Source organism: Panthera tigris, chromosome B3, assembly GCF_018350195.1.
Source record: "Panthera tigris isolate Pti1 chromosome B3, P.tigris_Pti1_mat1.1, whole genome shotgun sequence".
In the NCBI taxonomy this organism is placed as follows: domain Eukaryota; kingdom Metazoa; phylum Chordata; class Mammalia; order Carnivora; family Felidae; genus Panthera; species Panthera tigris.
The window spans coordinates 124,810,801-124,824,448 of record NC_056665.1 but is presented as its reverse complement, the minus strand read 5'-3'; the positions used below and the strand labels follow the sequence as shown (position 1 = coordinate 124,824,448).

General features: G+C 39.6%; 1 protein-coding gene across 2 annotated transcripts in view; it reads right to left on the bottom strand.

Annotated features, from left to right (window-relative positions):
* Positions 1–9,470: 9,470 nt before the first annotated feature.
* The window catches only part of TSHR (thyroid stimulating hormone receptor), a 158,823-nt gene continuing 154,645 nt past the window's right edge, over positions 9,471–13,648 (bottom strand). For both annotated transcript variants that reach the window (XM_015543450.2, XM_042990268.1), the window contains one exon: positions 9,471–11,805. In XM_015543450.2, coding sequence (XP_015398936.1) covers positions 10,392–11,805 — 1,414 coding nt within the window. In that variant the 3' untranslated portion in view covers positions 9,471–10,391. The remainder of the gene's footprint in view (positions 11,806–13,648) is intronic.

Below are 13,648 nucleotides of genomic sequence, written 5' to 3'. Positions count from 1 at the left end.
TTTATTATTTTATAATAACTCAAAGAGGAACATCTATACTCTATTTACTAGAATATGGGTATCCTTGTCTATAATTACACAAGGTAAATAATATACAGAGATAACAAAAATAATTAGAATAATGAGCTGTAAAAAGTTTTTGATTTTTTAAAATGTTAATTGAATTCTGAGAGAGAGACAGAGAGAGAACACATGCCAAGTGAGTGGGGAAGGGGCTGAGGGAGAGGGAGACAGGATCCCAACCAGGCTCCACATCGTCAGCACAGAGCCTGATGTGGGGCTCAAGCTCATGAACCTCGAGATCATGACCTGAGCCAAAGTTGGATGTTTAACCCACTGAGCCACTCAGGCGCCCCAAAGTCTTTGATGTTTAATTGGAAATTTTGTTTGCTACCTTAGAATTTAGGACTGTTTCTTTTGGGATAAGTTATATGACCCAATTCTGTTAAAGAAGCTGAGCTAGAGGTGCCGGCTGGCTCAGTCATTGGTGAATGCGACTCTTTTATTTATTTATTTTTTGAATGTTTATTATTTTTGAGAGAAAGAGAAAAAGAGAGAGAGAAAGAGAGAGAGAGCAAGCTGGGGAGGGGCAGAGGGACAGGGAGACACAGAATCCAAAGCAGGCTCCAGGCTCTGAGCTGTCAGCACAGAGCCCAAAGCGGGGCTCAAACCCACAAACTGTGAGATCATGACCTGAACTGAAGTTGGACACCCAGCTGACTGAGCCACCCAGGTGCCCCTGGAGCATGCAACTCTTGATCTTGGGGTTGTGAATTTGAGCCCCATGTTGGGTGTAGAGATTGCATAAATAAATAATTCTAAACATAAAAAGAAGCTGACCTGATGCCTTAATTTTCCTCTTTATTAAATTTTCCTATAGTATAGGCATTTGATATCATTCCACTGACCTTACTTAGCCTTAATTACCTGTAATTTTATTATCAACAAACTTGATGATGATTTTTCCCTTGAAAAATATTTCTGTATGTTAAGGCTAATACCAATTTGTACACTTTGTCCTCCCCTTCTTATTTCAGAGCAAGCACAATCAGAGGAAATGCAGGGGACTAGGAAACAAATCAGTGATTGTCAACTTCCACGTTCCCATTTAACACTTAGTTGACAATTTTCAGAAGGCTTTGTAATTGGAAAGCTAAAGTCATAGAAATAGTTATAAAGTTTTAGCAGACAGTTTTGAAAAGAAATTTCCAAACCTCTCTATGGAATTAAGACCAACATTAGATAATCTACTGATTTTCCAGCCTACTGGTGTCTCCCTAAACTCAGACTTTGAATAAACAAATTGAGTTTTGTCTTTCAATTAATTATCATTTAAATTAGGACATCTCTTAATACATAAGAGCGCTTTGTATAAGACAAAACTGAAGATTGTCTTAGGCATGTTTGAGAAGGTTTATTCAATAAAACCTTAAAGCAAATAGGTGGATTAGATGTTCCCACACGTTTTTTCCAAATATTGATTTTTTTAAACATTTTTTTTTTGAGATAGAGCACATGTGCACAAGCAGGGGAAAGGCAGAGAGAGAGAGAGGGAAAGAGAGAGAGAGAGAAAGAGAGAGAGAGAGAGAGAGAGAGAGAGAGAGAGAGAGAGAATCTTAAGCAGGCTCCATGCTCAGTGCAGAACACCACACAGGGCTCAATCCCACAGCACTAGGATTGTGACCTGAGCCAAAATCAAGAGTCAGACCCTCAACCAGCTGAGCCACTCAGGTGCCCCCGATTTTTTTTTTTGATGGTTGTTATTAATATATCAAAAAAGTTAAGGAATCTTTCTCTGAAAATGGTGGACAGCACTATACAATTTCTGAGGCAGCAATGTAAATATGAAATTATCAGCCCCTGCATTTCCTTTTCAGCTAACTGGAACAGACAATACTAAGCAACAGCCACAGGTTTCCTTTTCATTCTGTATAATTACCATCTCTAATCTTGAACCATTCAATCATTCCTACTCCCATACTCTGTACTATTGCCATAGCCAGCTTATGATGATTCTTGAAAATTTCTGTATATACCCCAGATAATACATCTATCACCAGTGGCCCCTTTACCCTTTATAGTCATGGCATGAGGGGTATAGAAGTGGTATTTTTGGGACTCAGGGTAGAATAGAATGAGTGGTTAGAGAGAGGGTATTAGGACCAGGATAAAATAGAAGAGTTGGTATAGGTTGAGGCTCTTCCAGATGGTAGACAGAGTGTGGCTACAGGGTGAGTGGGTTTGGAGAGAACTTAGGAGTACCATATAGGCTGGATGGTCGGTTAAAGAAGGAGAAGAAAATACTTTAACTTCCTTCAGTTATTGCCCCAATAGTGGCTCAACTGCACCAATTAAAATAAAACCACATAGCAACTTGGATGTCTGGGAAGACCTGAGAGTGCCAGAGGTGTGTGCTCACTTTTTCCCTTTCTCCAGAGTTGGCCCACAGATAGTGAAAACAGGTATGACATCAGGCATCTCTTTTTTCATCTGGACTGTGGCTTTGATTGGTCAGGGTATCTCATTTCTCCAACATTTGTTGAAGCTATTAATACCTCCCCCAGTTCTTTTTTCTGTCAGAATGCTTAAGGAACACTGAGAAATCAGAGAAATATCTGAGAACAAATAGAGTGAATTGTTTCTATTTGTTATTAATAACAAATCCTAGGAGTCCCATATTCCCAGAGATCCACAAATCATTTGCCAATATCTAGTTTGACAGTAGCTAGATTTGTCCACTATCGTACCAGAAGCCTTTTCACGTGATGTCTGGAGAACTGAGGTGGAATGTAAGAAAATTTAAACCTGGGGTTTGCTAAAAAGAAATAGGGATGATATAGTTTTATTTTTCTCGAACTTTTACTTCATCTACTTACTAAGGCCCTTATTAAGAAACTTTACAAGCCTCCTACAGAACTGAGGATCTTTAAGACTTTTTTGCAACTCTCTCTGGGGTTAGACCTTTAGATGTAATGCCTGTGGTGGAGGAAAACAGAGTCATGGGAATAAGTTATAAATAGGCTTTTGTCAGAATACTTCCTGCCTGAGGGTCAGATTTGTAGTGCTGTTTTTGATTGTAAATTTACTAATGATTAGAATCCTTTGTTTAAACCCTATTATGGTAAATTATTAATACATCATTACAGGGTTCCCATAGGCCTGAGCTATTTCTATAGTGCATTGTGACTCTAATACCCCCAAATGGGCCACAAGGAAACATGTTGTTGTCTTTTAAGACTGAGAGGCACATGATTGATGTACAATTAGACTCTTTATTGTGTCCTGTCAAATAGCAATTGCCATCACCTCCCTAATCCCCTCTAAAATACTTCAATAAATGAAATAGAATATTCCTAAATATTACCAAATTCTCAAAATATGTTCCAAAATTATACTAAATGGGTGACAGAATCAAAGTTGTTTATACTATCTTGATTACCCTACTTTGTTTAAAGTTTTACTTTTTACTTACTAAATTCATATGGTAGATAATAATTAGTTGCTTAATTTTCCTACTGGAGAAAATTTTAATTTAATATGATTAGGCCGTCCAATAGAATAAGTCACAAAGGGTTTTTACTTTTTTGCCAGCTATAGCTACCAAATAGGCACTTTAAGATTCACTGGCTTGCTCCCTCTTTCTCTCAAAATAAATAAATAAACTTAAAAATAAGAGGGGGTCACCAAGGTAACTTGGTCAGTTAAGTGTCCAACTCTTGATTTTGCCTCAAGTCATGATCTCATGGTCGTGAGACTGAGTCCCACGTCAAGATCTGCAGGGAGTGTGGAGCCTGCTTGGGATTCTCTCTCTCCCTCTTTCTCTTCCCCTCCCCTGTTTGTGCTCTCTCAAAATAAATAAATAAACTTAAAAAAAAAAGACTCACTAACTTAGATTTATTACATCCTAAAAGTCAAAATTTTGCAATGGCTAGATTTTTGTTCAAGTCACTTTCAAAAATGTGGTCTGCCTCCTTCTCTTATAATTCTTAAGACATAATAATTCAACACTATGATAAAATTGCCCAATCTGCACCTTTCTTTAAATGTCACATGTTTTTTAAGTTTTGTTTGTTTGTTTATTTTTGAGAGAGTGAGCAAGAGTAGGGGAGGGGCAGAGAGAGAGGGAGAGAGAGAACCCCAAGTAGGCTCTGCACTGCCAGTGCTGAGCCTGATGCAGGGTTCCAACCCACGAACCAAGAGATCATGACCTGAAATCAAGAGTTGGAGGCTTTACTGACTGAGTCAACCAGGTGTTCCTAAATGCCACATTTTAAATGTTAATTATCTTAAAGCATAATACTATTATAATAATTTCCATTCCACTGTCTTAAAAAAGTATGCACATGATTAAAAAAACCGGCAGTACACAAGGGTACCAGCTGAAAATTTTCCATCTGTGTTAGTTTGCTCGGGATGCTGCAACAGAGTACCACCCGCTGGTGACTCAACGGAAATTTATTTACTCCAACCTCTGAATTGAGAAGTTCAAAACGGAAGTGCTGGCAGATTTAGTTTCTGGGGTGGGCTGTATTCAATGGCTACTTTCTGGCTGTGTCCTCTGGTGACCTTTTGTCTGTGCCCCACCGTTATGACTTATTTAACCTTAATTATCTCCATAAAGGCCCTGTATCCAAATATAGTCACACGGGGTGGGTGGGGTTAGAGCTTCAACCTATAAATTTGTGGCAGGGGAACATAATTCCATCTATAACACCACTCAATCCCTAGTCTCAATCTCCAGAGAAAACCATTTTCAGTCAATTTTTGACTTTAATTCTTCTGGTGCTTATTTTTATAATTCTGTTATATACTTAAACATCTGGTTTTTTAGAGTATAGATATTTAGACAATATAACTTTTGGCTGGATATAATGAAGAATAGGAAATTAGTTGATTTAACATTATCTGCTAACTCCCAGCTTTAAAAAAAAATCTTTGCTAGTATTAATTTTAACATTTTCAGTTGGTTGATTTTATAACTGTAAAAAACAAATTTCGGTTTCTTATTCTATTAACTGTGGGCATTCTCTCTTTTCTATGGTGTAAAAGAAGAAATTATCTCCTTTACCATGTCCTACACCTCTCCTCTTTCCCTCCCCCTTCTGACTTTTGTCAGCAATACCATTACTTTGACTTGCCAGGGTTCGTAATATTTATATTCTATTGTTAAATATAAGTGAGTCATATAATTTGATTTTAAAACAATTACAGTATGATGGCATACAACTATTATTAATTATAAAACAAATAGTATGTTAAGATCCATTGAGAAAGAAATACATGATTTTCTAAAGTACAACTTCAAGTAATTTTTCAGAAGGAGGATATAAGGAACATTAAACAAATGATTCTCATGTAAATATAAAATAAACATTTTTCAAAGATTTTATTCAACGTAAAATTTAATGAAGAAACTAGCAAAATGTTAAAACTGGTCCAAAGAAACACTTAAGAAGCTAAGTATGTATTAGCGATGTACAAATGTTAGGATGATACTGCTGGGTTAGATAAAAAACTGGTTAATGTTCAGCTGGGCCATACACCATGCAGAAGTTATTTGAATCTCCATGAGATGAAAATCTGCTGGACAAGTTAACCTCTGTCCTGACCGAGTTATAAAATAGCCTAGGCAATAAGAAGTCAAACCCAGCACTGCATCAAAACAACACCCAGTTATCTTCTTACTTATTTCCAAGTTGTGAATATTTGACATAAGTAATCTTGCCAAGTACTTACATATATAAACATGTTGTTATTTTGCCCTTATACTTGGATGGTGATTCAACTGGGTAGAGCATCCTGGGTTTAAAACATTTTTTTCCCCAAAACATTGAAAGCATTGCTCCATTGTCTTCTGATGACAGTGTTGTTAAAGTTAAAGGTCAGTCTGAGTGTTAATCCTTTCTGATACCCAACTTCTCACTCTCTCTCTCTCTCTCAAATATTTTAGAACTCCCCTTTCTGACATTTTATAAGAACTGTTCTCATGTGAATTTTTTTCATTCACCCCTGTTAGCGCTAAAGGGACACTTTTGATCTTTATCAGCTCACTTTATCAGCTCAAGATTTTCTCCTTCTGTTTCCCTGGTTATTGTGTTTTCTATATTTTCTCTAGAACTCCTGTTACACAGATGTTGGACCTTGAGACTGATCCTCTATATCTTTCAACTTTTGTCTCATATTTCACATCTTTTGTTTATTTGTTCAACATTTAGGAGATTTCTTCTACTTCAACTCCCATTCTTTCTATTAAAACTCTTGCTTTGAGGGGCACCTGGGTGGCTCAGTGGGTTGAGTGTCAGACTCAATTTCAGCTCAGGTCAGCATCTCACAGTTGTGAGACTGAGACCTGCATCGGGTATTGTGCAGAGCATGGAGCCCGCTTTAGATTCTCTCCTTTCTCTCTCTCTCTCTCTCTCTCTCTCTCTCTCTTTCTGCCCTTCTGCCCATCACCTGCTCACCATCTCTCTCTCTTTCTCAAAACAAAGAAACAAAACAAAAAACCAAAAACTCTTGCTTTGGCAATCCCATTTTAAATTTGCCAAAACTCCTCATTTTTTATTACTACTTTTTTTTAAGTAGCTTGCTATTGTTTTAGGACCCAGTTTTTTGTCAAATTTCTCTGATGTTACTAACTAGAATTAAAAAAAAAAAATACTCTGTCTCTGAACTATGCTTTCCCCCACTGGAGAAATGACCTGTTTGTTCAATTTGATCTTTTTTTGTGTGCTATTGATGTGCAGTTCATTTTCCTCAGATGTCTGGTAATTGTTGTCATTCACCTATATTTTTGAATGAAAGATAAGGATTGATAACTGAGGTTAATGTTGTATATTTTTCTCCAAGATGCTTTTCCGTGACTGGGGGGCTGATAGTGATGTCTATGTCAATGTCCAGGCTCTGTTGTATGATGTGAGAGCAGAAGTAGGTGAGTGGGTTGCATCTGCCACTGCCCCAGACCAGGAACTTGGCCTCATTTACACTGATCACTTAATTCCTTTACAATCACTTTGTTGATTTCAGCCTGGGGCAAACACTGAATTCTAACTAACATAGGAAGAGTCAATGGGGGGGCCACATGAAACAGATTTGCAATTAATTACTTTAATTAGCCCCTTGGTCCTGTGACTTTCAGGCTTAGATGTCTGTCTAGGACTATGCAGGGAAGAACACATCCCTCTAGAACTGCAGCCTTATTTGGTCATTGCGTTCTGGGCCACAGCCTTTTCCAGTCGGTTATCTATCAACTCAAGGCCATAAACTTTCCATCCTTCAGAAAGCCACAGAGGCTGGTCTGTTCTGGTGCCATTCCCCCTGTTCACAGTATGGCTTTGGCTTGGTCCCAGTTTTTACTTCTTCATTGTCATTTCAGTGGAATTTGAAAGAGAAGGTCGGTAGGTGCCAGGACTCCATTCACTGCTCTGAGCTAGAACATTTATATCTTTTAAAACAGAATGCATTGCTACCAAGTTTTACTTGTCCCCTCTACTGTGTTATTATACATTTTCCCCCAAAGACTCCAAGCAGTTAAGAGTATTTATTTTTATTTTCAAACTGTTATTGTCTTGAATTCTTGTGGATACAGTTTTCATTTTTTGCCCTCACTTTTGCCTTATTGCCACTCTCATGGTACTTCCCAGAATTATACTCTCGTCTTCTAATTGGCTGCTTCTGGTATACAGTAGGTTATCCATAAAGCAAGAATCATAAACTTTGAGGGTGTTTTGAGAGACACTCCTATGGGCAACTAAGCTTTAGGGCATGAAGTTTGTGACATCTATTCTGATTGGCCTGACACTGTTTATCCTGTTATTTGGGTCTATCTTCAGATAGTTGAAAGCTGCCAGATAAACTAAACTCCAACCAGGAATTATAGATTTATTACCTTCACTAGAGCACTATTTAAATTCCTAATGTCAACACTAATCATATTTTTTCTCTTAGCCATCACTGCAGGTCAATGGATCATAATTCAATTCCTCATGAATAAGTTTTTTACATAAAGACCATTTATTATCAAGACACAATTTTATACTTAAGTTATTGGCAGTCAATAATTTGTTTTAATATGATTTAATTACCAAATTTTTCAACTTTTTTTTTCCTGTCTTGAGTTTTAACACATGTAATGGTAACCCTAAAAGAAGCTCACAAATTAGACAAAGCAATACTCTAGGATTCAGCACAATCATTTCAAAGGAAGAAAATTTATTTCATGTTGTGAATGAAAATTTTAGTAACAACTGTGTTGAAGTTTCTTTTCTAGGACTGTTTCCAAAATGTTATTTCAACTACTCGAGATAAAACTCACTATCAGGATGTGAGATTTCAAAATGTTACAGGTGAGAAACACATGCCAAAGCATCACACATCTGTTTAGTTTCATTAGTTACAAGTGAACTGGTGGATAAGTCATGATTTCAGTGTGTAGAGTATTCCTATTAAGATTCTGAGGTTTCAGTGATGATAAGAAATGGGTATTGCTATAGGGAGATTCTAGGTGAGTCAGGGGGACCATCTCTGGGGCCCCACTCCACAGACTTACAACAACAAAAGCTTCAAATTCCTTGGTGTGGTTCATGAGCACTGAGAAGCAAATGCCATCTCTGCTGGGGATGTAATGAAGGGGCTGTCTTGACAGATAATCTGGAGAGTACATCTGTAGATAAAGATAGATCCTAACCATTTTAAGTAAGGGAGCACTGTTGGGGAACAGATTTTATGTCCAATGATCAACAGGCTGGAAAGAGCTAGCAGTTTCAGAAAGACAAACCTTCTCTTGATAGCTTTAGTGTCGCTTTACCTGAGTGCTTGACAGCTTTAGCACTATATTATGGGTTGGAAACAGGTAAGTAAAGAAACCAATCCCTGAAGACAAGTTAAATGTTTTCAAGTGAATCTGCACAGTGACATAGTAACTCCAAATAACCAAAATGTGCAAAACTACCTTTTATTCTATAATATGAATACTAACCTGTTTTGGCCTGATAATTGTAGCTGTGTGATCTAGTAATTAGATGAGTAATTCAGATCCAGCCCAACTGGGTCACTCCATAGAACTTTTGGTTCAGATATCACAACCAAAAATGAACCAAGAAATTTCCTGTGTTGTACCTCTAGACTCCAAAGAGAAATAGACGGCAGCCCTACAAGATAGGAAAAACAGATTCTACTTTCTTAGTGCTTTTCTTTTTTCTTTGTCATGGAAACATGTTTTAAGGGAAAGGGATACACATAGAGATTTAAAACTGGAAGAGGCCATCAAGTTCCTTCATTTCTTTCTTTTTCTTTAAGTATATTTATTTTGAGAGAGAGAGCACATACGCACACATACACACACACGTGCGCGCGCGCACACACACACACATATTGGGGGGAAGGGCAGAGAGAGGGAGAGACAGAATTCCAAGCAGGCTCTGAGTTGTCAGTGCAGAGCCCAGTGTGGGGCTTGAACTCAGGAACTGTGAGATCATGACCTGAGCCGAGATCAAAATGTTGGATGCTTAACCAACTGAGCCACAAGGTGCCCTAAGCTCCTTCATTTCTACAGACTTAGAGGTGGCCCAGTAATTTGCACAAGGTCCAGCAGTTACCTCGCATCCAGCCTGCTTTGTTAATCAATGGGTGATTTAGTGTGCTCTGCTCATAATTCCCACTTGCTGCTGCTTAGAAATATTTCTAGAGTTCACGTCTTTTATGCTATGGGACTAGCCAAGAAGAACAATTCTTAGTTTGCTCAGCCACATAAAAACTGAAATTGCCAGTTTTTTTCTGGGCAACACATAACAGTTGGGTCACATCAGGTAGATTCTTGTGAAGAGATGATTAGTAGTTTCAGAGTCTGAAAAAACAAAGCTAAGCCTTTCCCCTCCTTCACCTCATAATAGCTGCTCCTGTATCCTGTTTGACTTTTCAGTTTTGAGGAATTCACATTCTCTTTGGTTGTATCAGGGAACGTGAAAATGGACCAAGCCAACATAAAGCTAATTTTATATTGTGGTCACCAGCTAAGTTAATAGCATTTGCCATTTGCTGAATCTTCAGTATGAAACGCTATCTAAAAGTGAGAAGCTCAGTGTTGACCTAGTTCAGTTGATATTTGTTGAGCATCTTACACAATGTTGTCACTGCAGTTAGCATCAAGCAAGTCTTCTAGAAAGTGTCATTTATTTTGATATCACCTGGGATTCAGACGTGCTGGTAGCTTCTCTTCCTTCTGGGAGATGATTAGGTTAATGCTACCTCTCTCCAGAGATGAAATTTTGCCCCATGAAACATCACCTGCACAAGGGTTAGGTCAGTCATCTTGTGTATGTAATGGGTTAGGAATACATGTTCAAGAAACCAGCCTTTTATAAGTCCCATACCACTGCGGTTAGTGTAGGGACAGCTTACACAACTGTTTGATTATACTCTTTCGATATTTGGCTCTGCTTATTTGGGGTTAGATGGGAGTTTTCCAGCAGTTCATAGTCATCCTGCATGTTGGGGAGACTTTGCCTCATGTCCCGGGTAACCTTTTGGACCTGAATACCAGTGCTATTCTTTGGAGAAACCCTCTGGCCTCGGTATGCCTGAGCCTGGCGTTTACAGATGCCAAACTTGCTGAGCAGGATAAATACATCCCTCTGGAAGGCTTTTGTGAAAATAGCATAGAGAAATGGATTGGCACAGGAGTTAAGTGGATAGAAGAGAACTAGCAAGATTTTGGAGTTGGTAACAGTGATGAGAGGCTTGTTCATAAGTGCTGACAGAGCATAGAATGAGATTGGAGCCATGCACATGAAGTCAGTGAAGATCAACACAGCCATCCTTTTCGCAATTTTGGTGTCTTTGTCCCCGGGGTTGTACTGGGGATTTCGGACTGTGATGTAGATCTTCACGTAACAGGAGCAGACAATGATAAAGGCGACTATGTTGAGCAACAGAACAAGGATAATATATGCCAGGGCAAGAGGTGTCTCAGTGTCCATGGGCAGGCAGATGCTGACCTTGGCATAGCTGCTTATTCCCACCAAAGGGAGCAGGGCCAGCAGGAAGCAGCAAACCCAGCCCCCAATCATGATGGCATATGCGTGCCTGAGGCGCATCTTCCGGTCCAGGCGCATGGCGAAGGTAATGGCATACCAGCGCTCCAGAGTGATGACTGTCAGTGTATACACTGACAATTCACTGGCAAAGACAGTGAAGAAACCAGCCGCATTGCATCCAGGGCCTGTCTGCCAGTCAATGGCATGGTTGTAGTACTCAGAATGAGTGTAGAGGTCTACAGAGGCAATGAGGAGCAGATACATCCCCATGCAGAAATCTGCAAAGGCCAAGTTGCACATGAGAAAGCGTGGGACAGTCAGTTTGTAGTGGCTGGTAAGGAGGATGATCAAGACAAAGACATTGCCCAGGAGAGCCAGCAGACTAACAAACCACACCACAATTCTCAGGAACTTGTAGCCCATTATGTCTTCACAGGGGTTGAACTCATCTGACTTGGGAGTACACACCATGTCTTCATTGCCTCCACACACAGTGTAGTCATAATGGCTATCGAAGGCCTGTAGGGTCTCTTCTTGTGGGTTTTTAAGCTCCTGGCCAAAACCAAGGATCTCGTCTTCTTGTTCTTCAAAGAAGACATAATAATGAGAGTTGCTGCGAGTATCCTGGAACTTAGAGTTGTCCTTGTATCCAGCATGGCTGTCACCTAGATACTCTTCATATTCCTGGTCGAAGGGACCATTCAAAGCATTCACAGATTTTCTCTGACGCAGGCTCCGAATACTGCTGTCATTACACATGAAGGACTCAAGGATTCTGTAAGGCAACAGAAAGAAGTCACTGCTTGCTGAAAACCCCTAATGGTCCCCGCAGGACTTAGCAAAATATGCAGAATACTTACTGTGATCTACATGAGTCGACAAGATTCTACATAATCTAGTCAGGCTTGTTTCTCCTACATTACTTCCTATTACCCACCCTACCCCTTCCCCTGCTGTACTCCAGTGACATTGGCCCTTATTTCTCATCTGCACCCCATTCAAGAACAATAATGAGTAAAAAAGCATGGATGGCAGAGTCAGTCTGCGTAGGTTAGGATTTGGTTCTACCATTTACTAGCTGTTCACCTTGGGCAGGCCTATGAAGCTTGGCTTTTCCCATTTTCATTTATTTATTAAAAAAATTTTTTTTAACATTTATTTATTATTGAAAAACAGAGACAGTCAGAGCGTGAGCAGGGGAGGGGCAGAGAGAGAGGGAGGCACAGAATCCGAAGCAGGCTCCAGGCTCTGAGCTGTCAGCACAGAGCCCGACGTGGGGCTCGAACTCAGAAACCACAAGATCATGACCTGAGCTGAAGTTGGACGCTTAATTGACTGAGCCACACAGGTGCCCCTGGCTTATCCCATTTTTAAAGTGGAAGGAGTATCTATTTCATATAGGGTCGTTAAAGGATCAGATGAGTATATTTTTTAAAACTCTTACAAAGAGCACCTGGAACACTGATATGCCATGTATGTGTTGGTTATTATTATTACTATTCAGAGCTTTTGAACTCCATGTTCCCTTTGCCTGAAAAACGCATAGCTGCTTCTACTCATTATTCAGTTTTAAATTCAAATGTTCCTTTCTCAGTGAGGCCTTCCCTGATCTCCTTAAATAAACTGTCCTACTTTGTGTTTATTTCTTTTGTAGTAGTATCTGATATCTTCTTACTTTCTTGTTTATTTTCTGACTTCCCCCACTAGACTGAAAACAAAATGCGAGAGGGCTTTTGCCTGACCTATTCATTGCTATGGGATTGGACAGTGCCAAGCACGTGCTAGGTGCTTAATAAATACTTATCAAACAAATGAATAAATGGACATGATCATGCAGGCAGGCTCATGGAAGTGAGATTTAGTTTTTCACTAGCCTGCCATACTGACATCAAAAGGGATTCTTTAATTTGTTTCAGCTGCAGAAGCAGATGTTAATTCATCTATTGGGCTCTGGTTAAAATGCCTAAAGGACTGCCTATTGCAGCTTGTTTGGAGGTTAACGAGAAAACTGGACCCTGCCCTTGAGGTATGCTCTAGCCTCCCACCCATCCCTGGTGCTTTCCTACCCCGAGACCGCACAGCCTCAGTATCAAGTCTGCTCTCACCACCCCATACCTGACTTCTGGCTTTCTGCAGGCATTAGGCCATACTGGCCTTCTCTGCACAGCTGTTCAACTTTCCCCTTTGCTTCTGCCCCCACAACTAGATCCCATTTTATTTCTTTTAAAAAAAATATTTATTTATTTTTGAGAGAGAGAGAGCACGAGCAGGGGAGGAACACACACACACACACACACACACACACACACACAGAATCTGAAGCAGGCTCCAGTCTCTGAGCTGTCAGCACAGAGCCTGACACAAGACTTGAACTCATGAACCCGTGAGATCATGACCTGAGCCGAAGTCAGACGCTCAACCAAATGAGCCACCCAGGCGCCCTAGATCCCGTTTTATTTCTGACTGCAAATATGAGTCAGAAAGTCAGCCGGTAGATATTATATAGAAACTGAGCAGAAGTGAGTAAATGATAAATGAAGGTGGTGTTAGGACACAAGAGGGGAAATAATGCAGAGTAAAAATGTAAGTGAAGAAAAGATTCAGACAAAGCACAGAGA